Source organism: Silurus meridionalis, chromosome 15 (genome assembly GCF_014805685.1).
Source record: "Silurus meridionalis isolate SWU-2019-XX chromosome 15, ASM1480568v1, whole genome shotgun sequence".
In the NCBI taxonomy this organism is placed as follows: domain Eukaryota; kingdom Metazoa; phylum Chordata; class Actinopteri; order Siluriformes; family Siluridae; genus Silurus; species Silurus meridionalis.
In genome coordinates, this window is record NC_060898.1 from 545323 (window position 1) to 572045 (window position 26723).

Genomic DNA, 26723 nt, shown 5'->3' on the forward strand with positions numbered 1-26723 from the left:
AGGACTTCGTTTAGCAGATAAAGAAAGGGTTTTTGTTTAACAGCTCAACTATAGGAAGGCAGATGAATATGAGAGAGAGAGAGAGAGAGAGAGAGAGAGAGAGAGTAAAGAGGGTGAGAGAGAGAGAGAGAGTGAGAGAGAGAGAGAGAGGGTAAAGAGGGTGAGAGAGAGAGGAGAGAGAGAGAGAGAGAGAGAGACAGGATGAGAGAGAGAGACAGAGAGAGAGAGAGGTGAGAGAGAGAGAGAGAGGCGGGTGAGAGAGAGGGTAAAGAGGGTGAGAGAGAGAGAGAGAGAGAGGAGAGAGAGAGAGAGAGGTGAGAGAGAGAGAGAGAGAGAGAGAGTGTGAGAGAGAGAGAGAACACATGAGCTTCTTTTCATCAGGGAAATGTTCATTCTAAAAACCAAAACAAAAAAAATTGCATTAAAGAAATGATTTTTTATTCTTATGTTCAGTAATGAGACTACACTCTGCACAGAAACCTCATGAGTTTCTCAGAAGAAGAATCTAATAACCTTTAATTATCCAACAAACATCTAAAGAACTCTTGAAGAACCTTAGAGAAACTGAGAGTGTGAGAAGCTCCATCCTGAAACAGGATTCTGTCCGACCTAAAAGTCTCCACCAGGACTTTACTGATTAACAGGTTAGAGAAGAGATTATCTCTCTGTTCTCTCTCTCTCTCTCTCTCTCTCTCTCTCTGTTCTCTCTCTCTCTCTCTCTCTCTCTCTCTCTCTCTCTCTCTCTCTCTGTTCTCTCTCTCTCTCCTCTCTCTCTCTCTCTCTCTCTCTCTCTCTCTCTCTCTCTCTCTCTCTCTCTCTCTCTCTCTCTCTCTCTCTCTCTCTCTCTCTCTCTCTCTCTGTTCTCTCTCTCTCTCTCTCTCTCTCTCTCTCTCTCTCTCTCTCTCTGTTCTCTCTCTCCATCTCCCTCTCTCTCTTCTCTCTGTTCTCTCTCTCTCTCTCTCTCTCTCTCTCTCTCTCTCTCTCTCTCTCTCTTAAACAATATAAATCTGAGACTAAAGAGGTAAACGACTGGGGCAGGTTTTCAGTAGTTCAGCGTTAAATCGGTGAACAGCCTCCAGACGTTCCTGTGAATAAAACTCTGATCTGCACACAATACACTCGAACTCCTCTCCTCTCCTCTCCTCCGCTCCGCTCCTCTCTCCTCTCCTCCTCTCCGCTCCTCTCCGCTCCTCCTCCTCCTCTCCTCTCCGCTCTCCTCTCCTCTCTCCTCTCCTCTCCGCTCCTCTCCTCTCCTCTCCTCTCCTCCTCCTCCTCTCCTCCTCTCCTCTCTCCTCTCCTCTCCTCTCTCCGCTCCGCCTCCTCCTCCTCTCCTCTCCTCTCCGCTCCTCTCCTCTCCTCTCCGCTCCTCTCCTCTCCTCTCCTCTCCTCTCCGCTCCGCTCCGTCCCGGCAGCATCAGCGCTTTTATTTATTTCAGGGGTTTTTGTTTGCACCCGGAGCTACACACCACCAGCTCTCTGCCGATTACAGGACGAAACTTCTGAAGCAAAGTCTTCTTCCTCTCGGCATATTTCAGTTTCTACACCATGATGTGATTTATTACACCATCACCATGTTTCAGTAAAGAAAATGACATTCAGACAGAAAAGTTTCAATGCGAGCGAAACTGCAATGTGAGGATCATTACATAAAAACAAATAAATAGTTTTAGATTTTCTCCTGCTTTCATTTATAAATGTTACAATGTTTAAACATCATTTTAATCTCCCAAAAATATACAAATATAAACTGATCAATCATTTCATTCCATTGGTGTTTATCAGTAGATAAAAGCAAGAGATTTGTTTTTACTGTTAAATGTAATAATTGCATGTAAAAGTTCTACATTCTAATTATGCACATGTCTGAGATTTTAAATTAAATATAATAAAACTTAAATCTATTAAAAGATCATCAGTTTTCATTCATTGTCTTTTATTAGATTTCTTTTTTTCAAATAGAGAAAATGATTCAGATGTTTAGTGTTTTATCAATAAAACATCAGTCCATTAATGAATCGATTTATTATTTCATATATTTATTGATTTATTAGTAAAAATCTTTTAGTAAAAAGTTTTTTCCTGATATTAATTTAGATTTTTTTATTTTCTTTATTTATTTGTATTAATTGGCCAGATGTGTAAATATATATATATATATGTGTGTGTGTGTGTGTGTGTGTGTGTGTGTGTGTGTGTGTGTGTGTGTGTGTGTACCAAAACAACAACCCTGTACCGAAAAGCTCTGTGTACCATTACAACCTTAATACATCACTATTATATAAATAAAAAGGTGTATCTGTGAGAAGTGTGTAAGTGGAATGTTCTGTATTTGAGGGACATTATGGACGTTTTGGAACATTTGTGGACGTCTGTTTTTTTTGTGGCTCTGCAGACTCGGGGCTTGTAGTTTTATTCCTCTCATTTTCTCAGCTGAAACTTCATGAAGGCATCAGCGCAGGAGAAATATCATGAATATGGAGAAGGGAGTAAATGTGGTAAAAACCCTGTGCAGCTTCACTGTGTGTTTTTTCTCCTCTTCGCCTCGAGCTTGCTCAGCTCCATGATGCTCATTACTGTGAAACATGTGACAGCCACCTCCACCGTGCAGTCATGGGACAGAGGGTCTGCAGATATTTCTGCAAAACACACACACACACACACACACACACACACACACACACACACACACACACAGGTCACATGTACAATTTAACCTGAGAGACATTTCACCCTACAGACTGAAATAGCAGCTGTAGAGTGGGAGAGAAAAATAATGCTGTAATAAATCACTTCATTATGTTGAAGTATTTTATTCCGAACGTCTCACTGTTTTTACACAAATCCAATTTAATACGATGGACATCAGCAGAGACACAGTGTGAGCTACAGAGCAGCATCAGGGTTTAGTGTAGAATACTTTTCTCTTTCACTAATTTCCCACTAAATTCTCTTATCTTTACTGCATTTAATCTTTACTGGTCTCACTGTGTCTCCTCTTCACCGTCTCACTCTGTCTCCTCTCCACCATCTCACTGTGTCTTCTCTCCCTGTGTCTCCTCTCCACCGTCTCACTGTGTCTCCTCTCCACCCATCTCACTGTGTCTCCTCTCCACCTGTCTCACTGTGTCTCCTCTCCACCGTCTCATTGTGTCTTCTCTCCCTGTGTCTCCTCTCCACCGTCTCACTGTGTCTCCTCTCCACCCATCTCACTGTGTCTCCTCTCCACCGCCTCACTGTGTCTCCTCTCCACCCATCTCACTGTGTCTCCTCTCCACCTGTCTCACTGTGTCTCCTCTCCACCGTCTCTTTGTCTCCTTTCCACCGCTCTCTCTGTGTCTCCTCTCCACCTGTCTCACTGTGTCTCCTCTCCACCTGTCTCACTGTGTCTCCTCTCCACCGTCTCATTGTGTCTCCTCTCCACCGTCTCACTGTGTCTCCTCTCCACTGTCTCACTGTGTCTCCTCTCCACCCGTCTCACTGTGTCTCCTCTCCACCGTCTCACTGCGTCTCCTCTCCACTGTCTCACTGCGTCTCCTCTCCACCGTCTCACTGTGTCTCCTCTCCACCCGCCTCACTGTGTCTCCCCTCCACCTATCTCACTGTGTCTCCTTTCCACCTATTTACGTCTCTATGTGTCTCCTCTGCAGGACTACACCCTGACCATGTACTTCCAGCAGGCCTGGAGAGATAAACGTCTCTCGTACTCAGAGATTCCTCTGAAACTCACTCTGGATAATCGTGTAGCTGATCAGCTCTGGGTCCCGGACACATACTTCCTAAACGACAAGAAGTCCTTTGTTCATGGTGTGACGGTAAAAAACAGGATGATTCGCCTGCACCCGGACGGCACGGTGCTCTACGGCCTGAGGTACGACCGGCGCTGTTTTACACCTTTATATAAGTGTGAATATAGTGTTCATAAACATGTCATTACAGACAGAATGAACATTTTGAGTTTAAATAGAATATAAGTTGCAGTGCGAGTAAAGTGGACTGTAATGTGCTCACTAGTGGTTTTCACATGGTAAAGTTTCGTGACATTACCATTGCTGGCCGATCATTAGCTTATTATTAGCCTAGCATTAGCTTATTATTAGCCTAGCATTAGCTTATCATTAGCTCAGCATCAGATATTGGAATTGAGATGGAGATTCTCAGTGCTGGAATGGAGTCAAGACTGCAGTATAAACGCTGGTGTTGAGGTTTCAGCGTGTGTCTGTGAAACACGACATGGTTCTGAAACAGAAGCGATGGATGATGTGATATGATGCGTGATGAAATAAAAATCCCCGATGCTCACCTGCCTTTCCTGCCTTAATGTGAGTCTATAAATCATCTCAGTGTGGAAGTGTCAGCAGGTAAAACTCATAATCACACACATAAATCATCATCTCTCTGTGTGTGTGTGTGTGTATGTGTGTGTGTGTGTGTGTGTGTGTGTGTGTGTAAATGCTAATTATTTTATTATCCGTTTTTATTCGCTAGTAAAGATTTATATAAAATTGACATAATTTACTTCATCATTAACACCATCATTAGTGTTAATGTTAAATAGCATCGTGTAAATGAATGTAAACACACACACACACACACACACACACACACACACATATCAGATTATATGATTGTGTACTCTGGTGTAAAGTGAAAGAAAGATAAATAAACTGAAACCTGGTCCCTCCTGTGGGCTTCTTCTCACAACAATCAGCAGGAGCTTCAGAAACCTGTAGAGGAGCGAAAGCTCACAACTCGCTCCAATCTTCTGTCAGGGAGCAACACGTAGTCACGACCTCGCAGTTACAGCGTTACGACTTACGTTTCCTCTTTTTCCACGTAGATGAATACATTTGGGTTTAAAAAAAGGCTTTTGAGCAGCTGATCAGATTTCAGCAGGTGATGGTGCTCTGAAATGATGTGATGGAGGTGCTTGGCCTTCACCCATCGCTGCTTCACTGTGAAAGAGTTGATGTGAAGAAGAGATTGGGGGGAAAAGCACACATTCTCCAGCTGAGTTTATATTAAAGGTCATGTGTAGCTCAGAGGCTCAGGGTTTCAACTCTCGGTGGAGAAACATTTGAATCATATTCAGCATGATTAATGTGAACAATATCCAACAAGGCCACTGTGTAAAACCCGTCCTCGATCGCTCACCTCTCACTCCTCGCTCAGCCGCCCGACTCCTGCCTGCACTCCAGAGCAGGAAATAAACACGTGTGTACACCGAGCGAGTGTTTATAGAGTCTCAGTGACTCTCAGGTCCGGCGCTCAACCCTCGTCTCGTCTCGTCTCGTCTCTGCACGCCGGCTTTAACTCAACACCACACTGAGCTCGTAAATCAGGTCAGAATCCAGAAATCAGACAAAAGTATCAAATAAACTGCATTTAATAAAATGAAGAAAAACGGATGCAATTTAACAGAATCGCAGCAGCAGCATGTGAACATCTAATGTCACATCAGTTTCAGACTAAAGACAACGCTGAAGAACATTTCACCTGAAAAAAGAACTTCTCATTACTGCTGACTCGTTAGTCCTGACTCATTACTGCTGACTCGTTACTGCTGTCTCATTACTGCTGACTCGTTACTGCTGACTTGTTACTTCTAAATTGTTACTGCTGACTCACTACTGTTGACTTGTTAGTGCTGCCTCGTTACTGTTGACTAGTTTTGACTCGTTACTGCAGACTCATTACTTCTGACTCGTAAGTGCTGACTTGTAAGTGCTGACTCATTAATGCTGTCTTGTTACTGATGACTCGTTAGTCCTGACTCAATACTGCGGACTCGTTATTGCTAATTCGTTACTACTGTCTTGTTATTGCTGTCTCGTAAGTTTTGCCTCATTACTCCTGACTTATTAGTTTTGCCTCATTACTGCTGACTCGTTAGTGCTGACTCATTAGTGCTGACTCGTTAGTGCTGACTTGTTACTGCTGCCCTTTCCTGCTAACTCGCTACTGCTGATTTATTACTACTGACTCTTAAGTGCTGACTCGTTACTGCTGTCTTGTTAGTGCTGACTCGTTACTGCTATCTTGTTACTGCTGACTCGTTACTGCTGTCTTGTTACTGCTGACTTGTTAGTGATGACTTGTTACTGCTGACTCGTTACTGCTGACTTGTTAGTGATGACTCATTACTGCTGACTCGTTACTGCTGACTCGCTACTGCTGACTTGTTACTGCTGATTTGTTGCTGCTGACTCGTTAGTGATGACTCGTTACTGCTGACTCGTTACTGCTGACTCGTTACTGCTGACTTGTTACTGCTGACTTGTACTGCTGACCCATAGGTGCTGACTCTTTAGTGTCATCTGATTTGTTATTATTCCATTATTAGTAAGTCTCAGTGTATTAGTGCTGACTCGTTACTGCTGACTCGTTACTGCTGACTCGTTACTGCTGATTTGTTACTGCTGACTCGTTACTGCTGATTTGTTACTGCTGACTCGTTAGTGATGACTCATTACTGCTGACTCGTTACTGCTGATTTGTTACTGCTGACTCATTACTGCTGACTCGCTACTGCTGACTCGTTACTGCTGATTTGTTACTGCTGACTTGTTACTGCTGACTCGTTACTGCTGACTCGTTACTGCTGACTCGTTACTGCTGATTTGGATTAGGAATGATTTGTGATTAGTGACGACTCATTAATGCAGATTATTCTTCATAAATAAGCAGAGTTAAAAATATAAACCATCTCGATGCTCCGTTGAAACACTGAATGTTACTTTGACTTCTTGACCTCTGTCTAGTGCCCTACAGTGCAGTACCCAAATCTCATGGAGCACAACGAGAATACTCACGACAGACAGACAGACAGACAGACAGACAGACAGACAGACAGACATGCTTTACACATTAAAACAATAAAATCTTTTTATTATCTGTTAGATTTCACCTCATTCCCCCACAGTTTTTGCCCCACAGTTTTGCCCGTCTGCCTCCATCCTCAGCACCAATAACAACAGAAACCCAGAGGACGAGTTTGTATCATCCTTGACTTCCTTGACTCAGCTGTTTAAGATGAGCACGTGCTTGATTAAATAAATATGCATGAGAACGTCTCGTAATTAGCCTGAGATATGAACTTTATGTACAGTCTAATTAGTGTGAGAGCAGAAGCAGGGAGAAGCTGAAAGACTCCATCAGACAGAAGATCAGATCAATCAGGGACGGAGTCGAGGGAGAAACACGAGTGATAATGGAATTAGAACAATGTATGAGATTCGCCTGCGTGTCCTGGTGAAGTGTTAAACTCAGGGTTCTGCTTCGGCTTTCACCCTCTTACATCAGATTTACAGCGAGTCAGTCGAGTCAGTGTGACGAAGCACTAATCACTGCTGAGGCCCAGAAACTTTGGCAAATCCGGTGGATCAGATTTCCCGAGGCAGGAGACATGTTTCACTCATTTGGACATACAGTTGGACATAATGGAAGCAATTCATATCACAGTAACAATGTAGGACTAGAGTTTGGAAGAAATCAGATTTACAGGATTAGATTTACACAGAGATTTTATTCTCAGATAGGTATCAGACTCAGGAAGGGATTAGACTCATATAGACATTAGACTAAGGCATGGGTTATAACCAGGATGTTATCAGACTCAAATATTAGACTCAAATAATTATTAAACTAAGGCAGATATTACACTCAGAAAGGTATCAGACTCAGCTAGACATTAGACTAATGCAGGGATCAGACTGAGATAGACATTAGACTCAAATAGATCAGATTTAGATAAGCATTAACACTTAGGTTACTATCACACTCAGGTATCGGAACCAGTTTGGCTCGTGTTTCTGAGCGCTGGTTCAGTGATGATGGACGACGCTTGTGTATAATCTGATATTTTGCCCAAACAGATTCTGAACTGAAATGATCATAGTGTTAGTTATAAATGATACATCAGCACAAACACTTCCCCTGATATCATTTCTCTATTTGTTCATCCCACAGAAACGTTCGAATTTCTGCATTATTTCTTGTCCAGCAGATGATAAAAAAATGTATTGATTCCTTTCAGACATGTGAGTAGAGTCAGGGTTTGTTCTGACAGTCTGATTAGCCACCGAGACGTCTTAATATTATAACAACTTCACCCAGGCAAATCCCATTTCCATTTATCATTCAGAGAACTCAGCTCGGCTTGTCTCAGCTCGTCTCACCTCGGCTCGGCTCGGCTCGGCTGAAAGGGGAAAATAAACGAGACGGATGGGACCATCAGCGAGCCGTAACGATCATTAATGAGTTTAACCCGTCATAACCATCATTTCAGTGATACACGAGCTGCTGACTCTGGTGCTGTTAGTGTTACATCATCGTGAAGTCTCGAGCAGTGTCGCATTAAACACACACACACACACACACACACACACACACAGCAGTAATCAGCGTGAGATACTTGAACCTGGACCTCTTTAATAGAAGCTCAGCATCAACTTTCGTCTCGTTTAAAACCTCACACACTTTTATTTTAAATCTGATTGTTAATTAAAGATTATGACATTTTTATTATTAAATCTCTCTGCAGTCTCACACGCAAGCATTTAGGGAACATCATGTGCACTCTCTGGTGCCCTAATGTCATCATTTACTACACACACACACACACACACACACACACACACACACACACACACACACACACTGAGCTATTATAAAGCCTGTTGATTAAGGATCAAATTGTTCTTCTTCATGCCCTCTCTTTCTGTTGCACTGCTGTCTCAGTTTTGTCTGGACACCGTCTCACTGCTTTCTTACTGTCATCTCACTTTCATCTCACTGTTGTCTTACAGCTTTCTCACTACCTCCTCTATAAGAGCACTGCTGTCTTACTTCCTGATTTACTGCCATATTACTGCTGTTTTGTTCCGCTCACAGCCAACTGCTGTCTCTGTATCATCTCACTGTTCTCTCACTGTTGTCTCATTACTGTCTAACGGCTAAGACTCACTGCTCTCTCACCTCATTCTCGCTGAATCCCACTGCTGTCTCACGGCAACCTCACTACTGTTTTACTGCTGTCTCACTGCCATCTCACTCTTGTCTCACTTCTGCCTGATTGATATTTTATTGGTTTTTTTTCTGATTTATTTTTTCTAATTAAGTTGAATATAATTCTGTTTCTGCTCCTTCCTGTATCACATACACACTTTATCTTACAGTTCATTATTAAAGTTTAATACAGAATTACAGACAGTCCACATGAGCACCTTCCTTTCCCTGACCTGGTGCTGATCTCGTCTGCTCTTCTGCCTCGAGCTGTCCTGTGGTCTGCAGATGTCACCTGAGGGACATCCACATGGCCCTCAGCAGCCTCATCCGAGTCCAGCTGGTGCTGCAGTGCATTGTGGGTGCATGCAGTTTGTTATTTATCTTCATGCTCTTTTCAAGTCTGTCCTCCTTTCTGCTCGTCCTCGCACCACGTCTTCCACAGCCGGTGTGTCAGAAAAAAAAGATTCCAAGAGCGAAGAGAAAGTAGGACAAGGACTTTTCACTCGTCTCTCAATCCTGACTGCAGGAACTTTGAGATGTGGAACAGATCGGCTTTGTGTCCTGAACAGACTTGCATGAAGGTTTAAACACACGCCAGGAAAATGATATGAAATGAAGATGTGGTGATAAATTCTGTGGTTTACTGATAATCATTCATCTCATTATTCCACACAAACAGACACCAGTGGCTTTACTGCAGACTGAGAAGAATCCAAGAATCCTTTTTCAAAATGCTCAATTTAATGTTACGTCATTTAGCTTAATACAAAATATGAAATAATTTGTGTGTGTGTGTGTGTGTGTGTGTGTGTGTGTGTGTGTGTGTAGGATCACCACGACTGCAGCCTGCATGATGGATTTGAGACGATATCCACTGGATGAGCAAAACTGTACTCTGGAAATCGAGAGTTGTGAGTGATCATTCTCCATCTCTCTCACTGTCTCTGGGGCGTAGCTTTGTAAACAATATGCAAATTAGTAGTACTAGTAGTAGCAGTGTTAGCATTACGCTCTGCTTGGAAACAGCAGGATCACAGTGCTACGCTAGCTAGCTACCCAAATAAGAACATTTTCACAATTGGTCAGATGGTGGTTGTCATGGTAACAATAAATGGATTATTTTCCGACTGTTTTTAGTTATTTACATTTCTGAGGAACTCCAGAGTAACTTTTTATCTCACACAACGAGCAATTTTGGGGTTAAGGGCCTTGCTGAGGGGCCCAGGAGTGGCAGCATGGTGTGGCTGGGATTCGAAATCATGACCTTCTGATCCAAAGTCTGATATATGTATTTTTTTAATGAAGTCAAGTCGAGTTTTTACAACAGACATTGTCTTAAATCAGCTTTACAGAAATGTAAGAGTTCAGGTGAATGGTGTGCATTTATCCCTGAAGTGCGTGGGCTCAGGAACGCAGTGGAACACGGTTTTAGTTATCGCCGTCCTGCAGGTCTTTAAAATAACTCACATTGCACATCAGAGTAAACCAGACAAGCCTGAATGGCTGCACCACAAACATCTACCACTCCACAAACAAGTCAATATTTAACAGCCGGAGCGTCGAGGTGTGGTGGAACCCAGGTGAGACGTTCTGCTGGAGCTGTGCTGAGCATGGACTCTGGTTTAACAGCTGCAATAAGTCTAACAGGTTCTCCTGCACTGCTGACCTTCATCTCCACAAAGCAGGAAAAAACATCTAGGGAGATTGGCTTTATCTGGCTGGAAATCTCAATAATAAACCACTTACATCATTTATATTCACGTGTGTTTCATCACATCTACTAATGACTGCATGCAGCACTGGAGCTGAATTATCAGCCTAGTGTGTAGCATTGTGGTGCTAATCCTGACTGTAATCTAAACCATAACCCCAACACAGAACCTGAACCCTTATACCCAAACCAGAACCTAATGCAACCCTCCCCCCCAAACTAAACCCTTAACCCCCTAATCCCTAACCCTCAAACCCTGACCTTTAAACCCTAAACCCCTCACCCATACCCTTAAACCCTAACCCCCAAAACCGTAACCCCTAAACCCTTAAACCCAACCTTTAACTCGTAAACCCTAATCCTTAATCCTTAACCCAAACCCCTCACACGTGTATTGACCCAGACAGATACGGTTTTGAGAACTGATGTAGACATGCACCAATGCTTTTATTTTTAAAGTAATATAAATAAAGCATGAGAGCACAGAGCCGCATCTCCTCAAACACCTCCATCTCAACAACCATGTTCCTAAAACTGTCAGTAAACACGGTACTGATGTGGATGACAAAAGTGATGTGGGAGAATAAACGTCGTGTTATGAAGGGGAACAAGTTGGGATCTGTTACCATGGTAACTCGGGTTAGCTGTCACCAGGCACGGCCTGTTCACTGTCACTTCCTGCTCGATTAGCGTTATATTATGTTTTGATTAAAAAGTGCATCGTTGCCTGCAGAATTTAATCTTGAAAATCCATTTCATCAAATTCCAGTGAGGAACATTAATGGCACAGGCTCAGGAGGGCGCCATACACTGAAACGGGATGCTAATTAAATGCCTTTTCTGGTTTGTATGTAATTGGACTCAGACTCGGGCCGTAATTTCTGCATGACCTTGAGACCGCGAGACTGCGATTGTTTACTTTGTCTGACAAAATCGATTTCTTTCTTTAACCACGAGGACGTGATCGTATAAACAGAGCAGTCTGTCCTAATAACCAACCCAAGGTTTGTTTATTACAAAACAAATTATCGTCTTGCTCTTTTATTAAAATGACTTTTCAGGCGCGGACGGTCGACTTCATAGCGTCAGACGCATTATCACAGGAACACGATGGATATGAAACGAGCAGAGGATTTTAATGCAGGAACACGGTTCCATCTGCTCCTGCAGAACATTTCTTTTTGCTCTTTTAGAAAACGATGTTAAATTGACCCCGCTTTGTGCGAGCGCTCGAACGCCTTTTAGAGAGCACACTCAAATGAATGTGGCTCACTCGCCGACCTTTGTGCACCCTCGCTCTCCAACTTTCTCCTCCTGCTGCCAGATCATTTGCAAAAATATTCAGAGAAAGAAGAATGAAAGTAGCAGTGCGGCTTTACGAAGCGAAGGCATTTAGAAAGCAGGTGAAATCTGCAGACTAAACAAGAGCGAGCGGTGGAGTGCTTGTTTCTGCAGCCGGTGAGAAATAAGAAAGAAATGTATTTTCCACGGTATTTGTTCCACCTGACAACGTTAATCTGGGCTCCGGGTTCCAGCGTGCTTATATTAGATACATTTTCTGCGCTGTTGAAACAGAACCAGAGGAACCAGGCAGCTGTTGGATCCAATTTTACACCCTGTTTACACCCTCGCTGCTGTGAGGATGTGTGTTTATGTGAGTTTCCCTCTGCGTTAGAAGTTCCTGATCTCCATGTGTGCCTTGTTCTCCCAACAGGAGTAGGATTAAAGTAGCTTTGAACTCTGTGTATCTAAAATGTATTTACGTCTCTGTCTCGGTCTCGGTGCAGGAGACACACCTCCGTCTCTTCTCTCTCATGATGAATTCTCACTTCATGGGATGTTTCGGGATCACGGACGAGCGTCAAAATCGCTCTTTTTCAGCAAAACTCTTCAACTTTTATTTTTTTACAAAGAAATTAAACTGGAGCAGAGTTGAAGAAAGTGTGTGGTCTTAAAATATTCTTAGCTGAGCAATCGTTTCCTCTTAAACATAACCAGAAGCTCGCATTATAAAGAAGACGCTAACACACAGACTAGCTTTATAGCATGGAGGCTAACACACAGACTAGCTTTATAGCATGGAGGCTAACACACAGACTAGCTTTATAGCATGGAGGCTAACACACAGACTAGCTTTATAGCATGGGCTAACACAGACTAGCTTTATAACATGGAGGCTAACACACAGACTAGCTTTATAACATGGAGGCTCACACACAGACTAGCTTTATAACATGGAGGCTAACACACAGACTAGCTTTATAACATGGAGGCTAACACACAGACTAGCTTTATAACATGGAGGCTCACACAGACTAGCTTTATAACATGGAGGCTAACACACAGACTAGCTTTATAACATGGAGGCTAACACACAGACTAGCTTTATAACATGGAGGCTAACACACAGACTAGCGTAGATGTGCTAAAGTTAAACAGTGTTTTATGCAATTTACTACACAAAAAACCCTAAATGATTCGGTTTGGGATTTTTTAATTTAAGCTCCTCCCACTTTTCGCTATGTTTCTAGCGTTAATGTGTGTAAATGATTGCATTGCAGTCAGGAGCAGTGAGTAAGAGAAAGGAAGAAAAGAGGTCAGGTCAGGATTAATGCTCAGTCTTCTCTCACTGCCTCGTCCTTGGCAGAAAAAACTGGAAGGATTTCAGCTTTTCCTCGTGTTCCAGCTGCATTTCTCCACAAGCACATCTGCCCTTTCTTAATCCTGTGTCAGTGAAGGATTTAAGAGGAAAGCATTGTGTCTCTCTCTTTCTATTTCTTTCTCTCACTTTCTTTCTTTCTTTCTTTCTTTCTTTCCTCTCTCTCTCTCTCTCTCTCTCTCTCTCTCTCTCTGTCTCTTTCTCTCTCTCTCTCTCGCTCTATCTATCTATCTATCTATCTATCTATCTATCTATCTATCTATCTATCTATCTCCTCCTTCCTCCTATTCTTGATTTAATGCTTCTCTCTGTCTTAGAGTGGATTATGATGTGCTGAATCTTGTGTTTTTTCTCATTTCTGTATCTGCTGAAATAAACATAATGTAATCTGCTGACTCTAGTAGACAAACTCAAATATCTGACTCTAATTAACTGAGTCTCATCGAGGGACTTTAATCAACTGAATCAAATCTATTGACTCCTATCAATAAAATGAATCATTCGACTCTAATCTATTGACATTAACCAACTCAATGCAGCAGGTTGAATCAAACTGACTCCATCAGTTGACTCCTTCCATTGAATCCCAGGAAATGATTCTCCATCTAACAGTCACTACTCTTCTGTTTAAACAATGTATATTTTATAAGGCTTATTTTAAGGGAAAATGGGTGGAGCTTTAAACTTCTGTTAATGCTGTATATACAGGTTTTAAATATTTCCACCATCAAAAGTTTTAATCCCAGGTTTAAAAACACAATTACGAAATATAAACGTTCTCACAGATCGTCACGACACATGGTCTGAAACCCTACACTTGGTACATGTAAGATGTTCTCTGATCAGATGTTCCGCATTCCTGGCTGTGAAAAGGTAGTTTTCAGCTCTTCTCCCTAATGAACCCCAGCGACACCTCGTTATACCCCACACTCTGGCTCGGCCTCGTTACAGAACGTTACAGAATTAATTACAGCTTCTCCTTTTTAATAAGAATCTGAACAAAGCTCCTGATCTGCATGATGAGCGAGAGTAAAAACTCCATTTCTCCAAAAGACCTCGTGGTGTAAACAACTCTGAGATGATCTATCCTTTTTCTGTCCGCAGACGGCTACACGACGGACGACATCGAGTTTTACTGGCGAGGTGAGAACATTGCGGTGTCTGGAGTGGAGAGAATCGAGCTGCCCCAGTTCTCTATCGTCGACTACAACCTCATAGCCAAGAAGGTGGTGTTCTCTACAGGTGAGGACGAGAGATTCACAACAAATCTGAACAAATTATTTGAGGTGAAGAAAAGCAGATAGACAATGGAATAGCTCCAGTATCAGGCCAGTACTAGTAAGTTTGGACACTTCAGTGTTTTTTCTTTATTTTCATTCATTTCAACATTGAATTTTAATACTGAAAAAATCCAAACTTATAAACAAAAACGTGTTAAAAATCACCAGCTCTGCAAACTCATGGACTTCTCTCATCAGAATCAGGAAGTCGTCACCTGGAAGGGGTTTCAGGTCACAGGTGTGTTTCATCACGAGTTCATTTGTGACATTTCGTACCTTCTTAATCTGCTTTAGAGCATCAGTGTCTTGTGCAGAGGAAAGTGTGAGTACAGAGTTAATATCCCCATTAGTGCTGCTACAACTACTGTACAAATCCATATTATGGCAAGAAACACCCAGTTAAGGAAAGAGAAAAGATCCATCATTATTTTAAGAAATGAAGCTCAGTCAATCCTAAACATCTCGAGAACTTTTCTTTATGTAATCTCCAAGTGCAGTCTCCAAAATCATCAAATGCTATGAGGAAAAAAAACTCTCATAAGGACTGTTCCAGGAAAGAAAGACCTAGAGCTACCTCTGCTGCAGAAGATAAGTTACCGTTTCTTTACATATAGAGGGTGAAGGATGGTTCCTAAATGTGTGGTTCCCACTGTGAAGCATGGAGGAGGAGGTGTGATGGTGTGGGGTGATTTAGGTCGAATTAAGGACATTTAAGCAGCATGTCTAGCACAGCGTTCTGCAGTAATATGTTATCCCATCTGGTGTACGCTTAGTGAGAGCATCATTTATTTTTAACAGAACAACGACCCCAAACAAACCTCTAGTTTCTGTAAGAGATATTTGTTCAAGAAGGAGAGTGATGGAAAGCTGCAGCAGATGACCTGGCCTCCACAATCACCCCATCTAATCCAGGTGAAATGGTTTCGGATGAGTTGGCCCGGAGAGGGAAGAAAAAGCAGCCAACAAGCACTTAACACCTATGGGAACTCCTCCAGATTGTCGGAAACCCATTCCAGGTTCATAAGGCGACTGGGAGAATGCCAAGAGTGTGCAAAGCTCTCATCAAAGCAGAAGGTGGTTACTTTGAAGAATTGAAAATATACAATTTTGTATTTTCTATAGAATTCCAATGGTGTTCTTTCATACTGTAGTTTGGATTCTTGTGTTAATGAAAAAAAAAAAAACATCTGAAGGAGAAGATTTTTACATGATTTCTACATGATATAACTTTTGCTGCTGAGGTTCTGGATTCAGATTTGCCTGAAGGTGTTGATTAGTTTTCTTATATTTCAGCACCTTTATGCTTGTGATCTTTCCTGGAGCAGCAGCTCAAACACAGTGGATTCCAAAAATGAACACGTTTATGTGAAGATTAGTAGAAGGAGTCTCTAGTGTCAGAAATAAATGTGTACCAGACATCTTCAGAAAAAAGGAGTTTCCACATCTATAGTGTGATTACAGGAAAGTAATAAACTCTGTAGTGAGAACACGCTTTAAATTCTCTTTTTTCTCGAACCTCTCTCCTGAATCAGAGGAAGGTTCTGTAATGACACCTCATCAGTCTCCTTTTGTTCCTTCTCCTCGCCAGGTTCTCCTGGAGTTCTCCTTACATCTAGAGGTCACTTGGGTCCAGTGCAAATGACTTTCAAATGTCGTTAAAAGGTTTTTTGTTTTGTTTTTGCTGCAGTTAGCATTCAAGCTAAATTACCTTAATGAATCCCCAGAGAGAAAATAGAGGGAAAAAGTTCAGTCTGAACATCCAAACATCATTACAGGCCAGGATATCTTCTACCTAAAATAAATCTCATTATGTTAATAATCTCTAAATGTTGGAATATCCCTCACAATTCTGAGATCATTCACCTGAATTACACGTTTCTCATCTTCAGTTCAAGAAAATATCAAATAAAACTGAGATTATTAAAGTATTAAAATACACAACAGACGACAGACAACAGTACTGTCTTGTAAACAGAGCGAATCTCCGAACTTTGATACTCACTCATAAGTTATATGTGGAAACAAATATCATATGAAAATGTGTGCATTAATACACACCTGCACTACTGTCAGAACATCTGTTATAGATCAATAATCAACACATGTTGAAGTGTATCATTTTATTTAATGGTTAATGCTTGACTTGACTTGACTTGACTTGACTTGAGTGGCATGTTATGGTGATATTCTTCACTGTGTTCCTCCAGGAGCTTACCCTCGCCTGTCCCTCAGCTTCAAGCTGAAGAGAAACATCGGCTACTTCATCCTGCAGACCTACATGCCTTCCATCCTGATCACCATCCTGTCCTGGGTCTCCTTCTGGATCAACTACGATGCCTCTGCTGCTCGAGTCGCTTTAGGTACTAACTTCAATGCTAACTCTTTACTATAATGCTAGTCTGTATGTTAGCCTTTTTTGCTGCAATGCGAGTCTGAGATTTAGCCTTTTAGATAGAAATGATTTTGGAGGACACGTGTCTTCACTCACGTATTTAACTGAGCTCTCGGATTTCTCTGTATGGATTTGGTTCTTTTTTTCTTCACTGACAGACGTTTTTTTTCCCCCTGTTATGCGGGATTATGTAAACACACACACACACACACACACACACACACACACACACTGGAGATAAACAGAGTGTGCTCTCTCTGATTGGAGCCTGACCTGGATTCGGTTAGTTTTCATGGAAACAAACAAAAAAACCCACAAAGGATTTAAGAAAAAAAGTAAAGTATAAAATAAAATCCGCGTTAGCAGTGCAGTTCATCTCCAAGTGAAGGAGAGTGATAGCATAAATGCAAATTTAGATCAGATTTTATACCTCCAGGCTAACAGGTAACAAAAAAACAAATCTTTTTTGGAGCGTTTAATGATGTCATGGTTGTAAACAGCGAGAGAAGTGAATCATCTTCTTCAGCGTTTCATGACTCTATAACTCACAAAGTCTCATTATGGTCTCCGTCCTGGCAACAAACAGCACACGATCCATCAGAGTGACATCGCGAACGACGAGCCGCGAGCATCAGGACATCGTTTGTTTAGAACTTTGTAGTGTGTAAGTTTCTCTGCGTCTCCCAGGAGTTTGTTATAACAGAGGCAGTAAGGAGAACGTTCTGAACTGGCAAGAGACATCATTATTACTGTCCTGAAGAGTCGTCTGTCTGTGAAAGAGTGGACATGTGTGACTCGTTCATGTCAAAAACAGACTAGCATTAGCGTTTAAATGCTAAAACAGACTAGCGTTAGTGTTTCAAGGCTAAAACAGACTAGAGTTAGTGCTAACTGACAAAAACAGACTAGCGTTAGTGTTCAAATGCTAAAACAGACTAGCCTCATAGCAAACAGGCTAAAAACAGGCTAGTGAACATGCTATAAAATTGTACAAATAATAAATCATGGGAAAAAAACTTTATTAACTGTCCAGGGATTACGACGGTCCTCACCATGACGACCATCAACACACACCTACGAGAGACGCTTCCGAAAATCCCGTACGTTAAAGCGATAGACGTGTACCTGATGGGCTGCTTCGTCTTCGTCTTCCTCGCCCTGCTCGAGTACGCGCTCGTTAACTACATCTTCTTCGGTCAGGGACCTCAGCGGCAGAAGAAAGCGGCGGAGAAAGCATCCAAAGCCAACAACGAGAAGCTGAGGATGGATCCTAACAAGGTACGCTTTTAGACGTCTGTTCCACTCAGGGGAGGAGTTTCAGTCTCATCTGAAGTCTCCAGTGATTATAAAGCAGATGATGTATCTCCAAAAGTATGTGCACTCCCTGACCATCATCCTCGTTGAAGCTCTCATTTCAGATTTTTCCCTCATTATTAATGTCCCAATAATCTTCTCCACTCTTCTGGGAAGGCTCTCCACTAGCTTTAGGACATGGTAAGGTGTCCCCAGTTTCAGTTCATCCTTGATGTGTGAAGTGTGGTTAAGGTGGTCCGAGATTTGTGTAGGACACTCAAGTTCTTTCAGTCCAACCTTCATACCAACAACCATGTCTTCATGAAGATTGGGTTTGTATGAGGTGGAGATTTGCTCTGTTTACAAACTAATATAAAATAAAACTACTTTATTTATCTACGTTTCCACACGATCACCTTCAAAATAGTCCCCTTGCACAGTAATACAACATCTTCTTTTCAAAACGTGTCAAGCACCTTCTGTCATTCGCACCGGATCTCCTCAACGGTGACAAAACAGCGAGCTGGATCTTCATCTTCGGGAAGAGGGTGGAGTCTGATCTGGAGTGTAGGGTGGGTGTGGAAGTGAGATCATGTTCTCTGATCATCATCATGCACGTGTTGGCTAACAGTTTTGACATTTTCGGGGGTTGAGCACGTTAAAGGTCTTCCTGAACTTTTGTCATCTTCTGGTGATGTTCTTCTACTGTTGAAGCGCGAGACTCGTTGCAGAATCGCCGGATGTAAAACATCTCTGTGGCCGATTCACGTTTGCTCTGCGTTCTAACTCGCCGTCCGCAAACTTTTGCACACCACCTCGTATTCAGGAACAGTGTTTGGAATCCTGCAGAGATGTTCTGCACACCTGTGTGGGGAAACCTAGGGGTAAGGTTTAGTTGAAGATCCTTATATGGGCATGATGGTCAGGGGGGCAATTACTTTTGGATGAAGAGTGTAAGTGAGGACAGAAACTCATGTGTTTCTTACATCCAACAATGTGACCAAAAACAGTTAAAAATTGTGATGTGTGGTTTTTATTTTTTTTATTTTTTTTATTGATATACACACACACACACACACACACACACACACACACACACACACACAGTGTTTATTACTTATATGATGTGTGTAGTTTTGCTGACCCGCTGTGTTCTGATCATGTGTCCAGTCGGTTTTTATGTTCTAAATGTTTATAAATGTTTCACTGAACTCAGTATATAATAATAAATAAAAGAAATGAACGGTATGATATCGAGATTCTCCAAACCCCGAGCACGAGCTCTAAACTGCCTCTGATCACTTCTTTCACAACTCAGAACAGAAAAACCGGATCGGACCAGTTTTCGAGTATCTTTCAGCTGCTGAATTACAAACACACAGAGAGACGACCCAAACCCAAACCCGGTGTAGAGACGAGGGACAGGAACTCAGAACCACTTCACAGAAGATCCACTGCCTCCTGAATGTATGAAGAACATCATGATTTAGTTTGGATCAGATCCAGATGTTTAAAAACAGCCACAACTGGAAATAATGCAAAAATGAAAATCATGAAACTCTATACTTCTGTGTTGATAAGCGACAGTTCAGAGTGAAAAGAAAAGCACAGGATGGACTGATCTTTTTCAGCTTTAGATTCATAACAACAGCTTTTTATCTCACCGAACGACTTTCCCTTTTTTTTCTTTAAATATCGTTATTTTGTCAGATAAAAGAACATCAGAACCGATCAGAACCCGACAATTCAATGTCAGAATTTAGAACCAGGCCAATTCATTAAATAATTTCGTCAATTAAATTAAAAAAAAAACTAGAATTTAAAAATCCCTCTGTTGATCAAGATTTTATTTTATTTTTTATTTTTTTACAAAATTCCACGAAAAAAAAAATCTTGTTCATAAAAACACTGAAATATTCATTTTTATAAGAATCATTTGCCTGCAGATTCGGACTTTTCTCTTCTTCTCTTAAAATAAAAATCTGCCTGTAATTAAGGTTTGGATTCGAAACTGATTCTGATAAAATGAGTGAGATTTTAAATTCTATTAATTTGTGTGTTATTTAAGGCATTAAGGGTGAAATAAATAATGTTGAAATTTCTGAGTAAACAACATCCTGATTAAGTGTCAATCAGAAACAGATGTTTTCATGTCAAATTTTAATTAAAAAAATATTAATCATTTGTCTTTTTTTTCTCTGGAAAGATCTTTTTTTGTTTTCTCCGTTTCTTCTGATGCTCGTTTACTTCCTGCTTTTTCTCAGACACTAATCACACGACCACGACCTAAACATTTAAATAAAACCCCCTGGCCCGGTGCTGTCGGGTCGAGTCGGGTCCGAGGCGGCTGACGCTGTGGTTCTGTGTGCTTGCAGTGGTTGATGGGAAATGTAGTTCAGAGAAACGATGCTCTGTACGCCAGAATGAAACCCAGGGATATTGACGCTCATGACGCGCTGTGGGAGCCGATCTTTGTGGACGATGCGGCGATAGGACTGGGTGGACTGGGTGGACTGGGTGGACTAGGCGAACAAAAAAATAAGGTATCATGTGACGAGTCGTGACAAATCCATCGCTCCTGATTCTTCTGTTGTGCTTTCAGAGCACGATTTACTTTCTTTTTTTTCTTTTCTATCATCGCTGTCATTCTCCTTCACCTGCTCTTCATTCTGAAGCAGAGGCTTTAGCCACACAATTATAGATAGATAGATAGATAGATAGATAGATAGATAGATAGATAGATAGATAGATAGATAGATAGATAGATAGATAGATAGATAGATAGATAGATAGATAGATAGATAGATAGATAGATAGATAGAACTTTAGAGTCATTGCATTGTGCAGGTAAACAGCATACAGTTACATTCAAAACTTTATTTCAAGTCAAATCTTGGCATATTTTATTTTTTATATAAGTTTTTTTTCAACATAAATGTTTTAATATAAATTATATATATTGTTCATATATATTTTTGCTTTATTTATTTGTTATTGAATTCTCTTTATTGATATCAGTGAATAATGAATAATATGGTGATGAAGTTTAGACAGTAAAAATACACAGTTATTTGTTTTAATGTTTTTAGTTGTAATTATTTATTATTTTATTTAAGAAAAGTGAAGCGAGATTTAGATTCTAAATACATTACATTTATTGATAAAGATTCAGAAATTAGTGGAAAAAATGTTGGAATCAATAAATAAATACTGGTGTTTTCTTTTTTGATTAAGTTGCTAAAACAAACACACAATATTTTTAATTAATGTAATAAATCTAAAAAACGTATTAAATATAAATATTAACGTGTGAAGTTCCTCCATTTTCAATAAAATAAAATAAATATCTTTCCAACTCATTTCCACTCTGCTGCTGCAACTCACACACACCTACTGACCATTGTACTGTGTGTGTGTGTGTGTGTGTGTGTGTGTGTGTGTGTGTGTGTTCAGTAGAATACTTTTGCCTAAAGATAAAATGTTATAGAATGAATGGTTCACAGCTTCATCCAGACCTGCTGCTCATTCACTCATTTCCAGTAGCATCATCAGCGTCCTGCTTCGTTCTCTGTAAACCTTCTGTCCGACACCGAGAATATTTTAGGACTGATGTCTCACGTCTTGTTTCAGATGGACCCTCATGAGAACATCCTCCTCACACCTCTGGAGATGAAGAACGAGATGTCGGCGTCGGAGTTGACTCTGGGCCTCGGCGACCCGCGCGGCACCATGCTAGCGTACGATAGCTCGGCGTTACAGTACCGCAAGCCCGGGCTCGGGCGGGGGAGCTTCGGCCGGAACGCGCTGGAACGTCACGTGGCTCAGAAGAAAAGCCGTCTGAGGAGACGTGCCTCACAGCTGAAGATCACAATCCCAGACCTGACCGATGTCAACTCCATCGACAAGTGGTCCAGGATGATCTTCCCCACAGTCTTCTCCTTTTTCAACATCGTCTACTGGCTGTACTACATCAACTGAGCGACACGTTCTTGTTCATTTTCCTCGGATTTTATTACATTTTTTTATAAATAGTGTTTATTAGTAATTTGTGGTTTATTTACGTAATTCAGTATTGTTCTTAACACACACGCAGTACAGGGGTGTGTGGAGAGTGTGTGGAGAAAACAAGATGCTAAAGCTCAAGGTTGCTCTCGATGCGCTGGTATTAGCTGCGTTCCAGACTAGCGAGTTACAGCTGCCAACTTTACGTTTTTTATTCCGTTTTCTGTTTTATGGAGATTTTTTGTAATTTCAGTATCAGACAAAATCCCGAGCGGAAGTGTTGATTAGAAAATTGGAACACAGCCAAATCTTTGACTACATTATTATATATATATACAAAAAAATAAATACGTTTATGGTTCAGCATTTTTTTTTTTTTTTTATGACTGCCAACAGAAACATGTTCAGACGTAACAGTCGATTTTACAGTGTGTTTACATTCATTTTGTTTGTTTGTTTTCATGACTTTATAATTATTATATGTAAAAGTGAAACTGCCAACGAATCACAACATTTCATTTATTCATCTTTTTTTATATATTTGTTTATTGTGTCTCAAGGAAACGGGTCCTCGTGTCGAGAGAACTTACAGCATTGTTTGTAATAAAACCTTTTTTCTCTGTATTTTTAAAACCAGGCGGCAGTTTAGGGTCTGCAACAGAAACAAACGAATACAATTTCTCCTTTTCTTTGTAAACAAATGTTCTACAGGATTGTTATATAATCAAATCAAGTTAGCATTATTACTATTACATGCATATATGTGTGTGTGTGTGTGTGTGTGTGTGTGTGTGTGTGTGTGTGTGTGTGTGTGTGTGTGTGTGTGTGTGTGTGTGTGTGTGTTTATATACAAAATGATCTGCATCTTTATAAAGAAGTAAACGATAAATGGTATCGACTGTACAGTCTGATGGAGTGTAGTGGACTGTAATCAAGTGTAGTGGACTGTAATGCAGTGTAGTGGGCTGTAATGCAGTGGGGCTGTAATGCAGTGTAGTGGACTGTAATGCAGTGTAGTGGGCTGTAATGCAGTGTAGTGGGCTGTAATGCAGTGTAGTGGACTGTAATCGAGTGTAGTGGGCTGTAATGCAGTGTAGTGGACTGTAATGCAGTGTAGTGGGCTGTAATGCAGTGTAGTGGACTGTAATCAAGTGTAGTGGGCTGTAATGCAGTGTAGTGGACTGTAATGCAGTGTAGTGGGCTGTAATGCAGTGTAGTGGTCTGTAATGCAGTGTAGTGGGCTGTAATGCAGTGTAGTGGACTGTAATGCAGTGTAGTGGACTGTAATGCAGTGTAGTGGACTGTAATCGAGTGTAGTGGACTGTAATGCAGTGTAGTGGACTGTAATGCAGTGTAGTGGGCTGTAATGCAGTATAGTGGACTGTAATGCAGTGTAGTGGGCTGTAATGCAGTGTAGTGGACTGTAATGCTGTGTAGTGGGCTGTAATGCAGTGTAGTGGACTGTAATGCAGTGTAGTGGACTGTATCAAAGTGTAGAACTAGTGGAATGTAATGATCTCTAATGAAGTTTTATGGAGTGTAGTGGAGTGAAGCACACTGTAGTGGGTTGTAGTGGAGTGTAGAGGACTGTACTGGACTGTAGTGGGTTGTAGTGAGTGTAGAGGACTGTACTGGACTGTAGTGGGTTGTAGTGGAGTGTAGTGCACTGTAGTGGGTTGTAGTGGAGTGTAGAGGACTGTACTGGACTGTAGTGGGTTGTAGTGGACTGTAGTTGACTGTAGTGGATTATAGTGGAGTGTAGCTGACTGTAGTGGAATGTAGTGGAATGTATAAGACTGTAGTAGACAGTAGTGGAGTGTAGAGAACTGTAGTGTACAGTAGTGGGTTGTAGTTAATGTACTGGACTGTAGTGGGTTGTAGTTGACTGTACTGGACTGTAGTGAGTTGTAGTGGACTGTAGTGGGTTGTAGTTGACTGTAGTGGGTTGTAGTGGACTGTAGTGGGTTGTAGTTGACTGTAGTGGGTTGTAGTGGACCGTAGTGGGTTGTAGTTGACTGTAGTGGACTGTAGTGGGTTGTAGTTGACTGTAGTGGACTGTAGTGGGTTGTAGTGGACTGTAGTAGGTTGTAGTTGACTGTAGTGGGTTGTAGTTGACTGTAGTGGACTGTAGTGGGTTGTAGTGGACCATAGTGGGTTGTAGTGGGTTGTAGTTGACTGTAGTGGACTGTAGTGGGTTGTAGTGGACTGTAGTCGGTTGTAGTTGACTGTAGTGGGTTGTAGTTGACTGTAGTGGACTGTAGTGGGTTGTAGTGGACCATAGTGGGTTGTAGTTGACTGCAGTGGACTGTAGTGGGTTGTAGTTGACTGTAGTGGACTGTGGTGGGTTGTAGTTGACTGTAGTGGACTGTAGCGGGTTGTAGTGGACCATAGTGGGTTGTAGTTGACTGTAGTGGGTTGTAGTTGACTGTAATGGACTGTAGTGGGTTGTAGTGGACTGTAGTATGTTGTAGTTAACTGTAGTGGGTTGTAGTGGGTTGTAGTGGACTGTAGTGGGTTGTAGTTGACTGTAGTGGACTGTAGTGGGTTGTAGTGGACCGTAGTGGGTTGTAGTTGACTGTAGTGGACTGTAATGGGTTGTAGTTGACTGTAGTGGACTGTAGTGGGTTGTAGTGGACTGTAGTATGTTGTAGTTGACTGTAGTGGGTTGTAGTGGACTGTAGTGGACTGTAGTGGACTATAGTAGTCTTTACTTCTGAAATAAAATGTAATCAGGAAAATAAAGAGAACTTGAATAAACTTCTTTTGTTTTACTGGAGGATTTAAAATGTTTCTCTGAAGCACAATGAGGACGGTGTAAATGGAGGAGAGAAAGAAAAGTGATTTTTTTTCTGCCCTCGTTTCACTGCTGCTGATACACAGACACGTGATTTGTATAATTCTGTTCTGGTTTATTGATTAATTGATTGATTTGTTTGCGTTTTATTTCTGAATGGATGTTTACGTTGAGTTTTGCGTTAGCATTAGCGTTAGCGACAGCGCGAGAGCGATCAGGGCTTCCTGTAAACGTCACCCATGTAAATAAAACAAAAAAAACTCACTGCTGTAAATAAACTCTGGATTTATAATGTTTTATACTTTAATGTAACGACGGAGAGAAATTCTGTAAATATTCTCTACAGAAACTGTATAAACTCGCTCATGCTGCACAGAGAGAACGTCCTGATGATCTGCTCGTCCTGACAAAATTAAATATTCTCCAACTGCTGCTGTGTTCGACTGATTCTTACTGAACCACTGAATGTTCTCCGATGTTCTAAAAGGAAGAGAGAGACATGAGTGACATCGTTTAGCAATAAAATAGAGAAGGTGCGGTTCTTGTCGTAAAAGATTACTCCACCACATCTTGGCTACATGTCCTCCTGCAGGTTTCAGATCCTCACATCTACACACACGTGAATGGAAACCAGCAACAGAATCCAAGAAGTAAAAGAGTTACAGATTCATTCATCAAAAACTTTGAAGATCACTGAAGAACTATAAATGTATAAATATACAGACATATCAGCAGATGCATGGTATAGAGTGAGAGGAGAAAAACATCTGACATATCTGAATAGGTAAATGTTCATAAAAGGTGCTTCCATCCTTCAGAAAATTCCATTCCTAAGGTGTGTGGGTTTCTTGAAGATCTGCATGTCAGATGTTCTGCAGGTTGAGTAGTGTTGACCTGGTAATCTGTTTAGAAGACCTTACCCATGGGTCAGTAGAGCTTTGTGGTCCTCAGGACTGCAGGTCCTAAACCCAGCTGGAGAACTTCTCAGTGGAGGAAGCTCTGTGGTGGATTCAATGTTTTTGCTGGATATCTGAGGAGATGTAGAACCTTCTCAGATGTCTGAGCTGGTAAAGATGCAACTTTATTGTCTGTATTGTGTGTGTGTGTGTGTGTGTGTGTGTGTGTGTGTGTGTGTGTGTGTAAAATTAAATAATTACAGGTTCAAAAATGAAACATAGTGTATGCAGCATAAAGAAACACACACACACACACACACACACACACACACAAGTTGAAGAAAATGGATGTGTCATAATTACTGTGTACTGTGTGTTTTGTTATCTGCTGAGTCACTCTGTGTGTGTGTGTGTGTGTGTGTGTGTGTGTGTGTGTGTGTGTGTGTGTGTGTGTGTTTGCGTGCGTGCGTGCGTGCATGTGTGTGTGTGGCTGCTCTCAGTTCTATCGTTATCTCGGCTCAGCACGCAATTGTGATGAAGTGGACGATTTGCTCATCAGCGATCACCTCCAGAGTAACACACACACACACAAACACACACACACACACACACACACACAAGTCATCGTTTGTCTGTTCAGAGAAAACATCAGGAAGAAAAATGAAGCTCAGAAGGAGGTAGCGGAGGTCGTAT

The 26723-nt window shown here is 41.4% G+C and overlaps 1 protein-coding gene across 2 annotated transcripts in view; it reads left to right on the forward strand.

The window, feature by feature from the left end:
* LOC124398348 (gamma-aminobutyric acid receptor subunit beta-2) overlaps window positions 1-22973 on the forward strand; it is a 39569-nt gene extending 16596 nt beyond the window's left edge. Inside the window, exons 4-10 of one of the 2 annotated variants that reach the window (XM_046868475.1) lie at window positions 3648-3868; window positions 9832-9914; window positions 14478-14615; window positions 16861-17013; window positions 18079-18323; window positions 20714-20881; window positions 21969-22973. In XM_046868475.1, the coding sequence (XP_046724431.1) occupies window positions 3648-3868; window positions 9832-9914; window positions 14478-14615; window positions 16861-17013; window positions 18079-18323; window positions 20714-20881; window positions 21969-22316 (1356 nt within the window). In that variant the 3' untranslated portion in view covers window positions 22317-22973. The remainder of the gene's footprint in view (window positions 1-3647; window positions 3869-9831; window positions 9915-14477; window positions 14616-16860; window positions 17014-18078; window positions 18324-20713; window positions 20882-21968) is intronic. The other variant, XM_046868476.1, reaches the window with a different exon arrangement.
* The last annotated feature ends 3750 nt before the right edge of the window (window positions 22974-26723 follow it).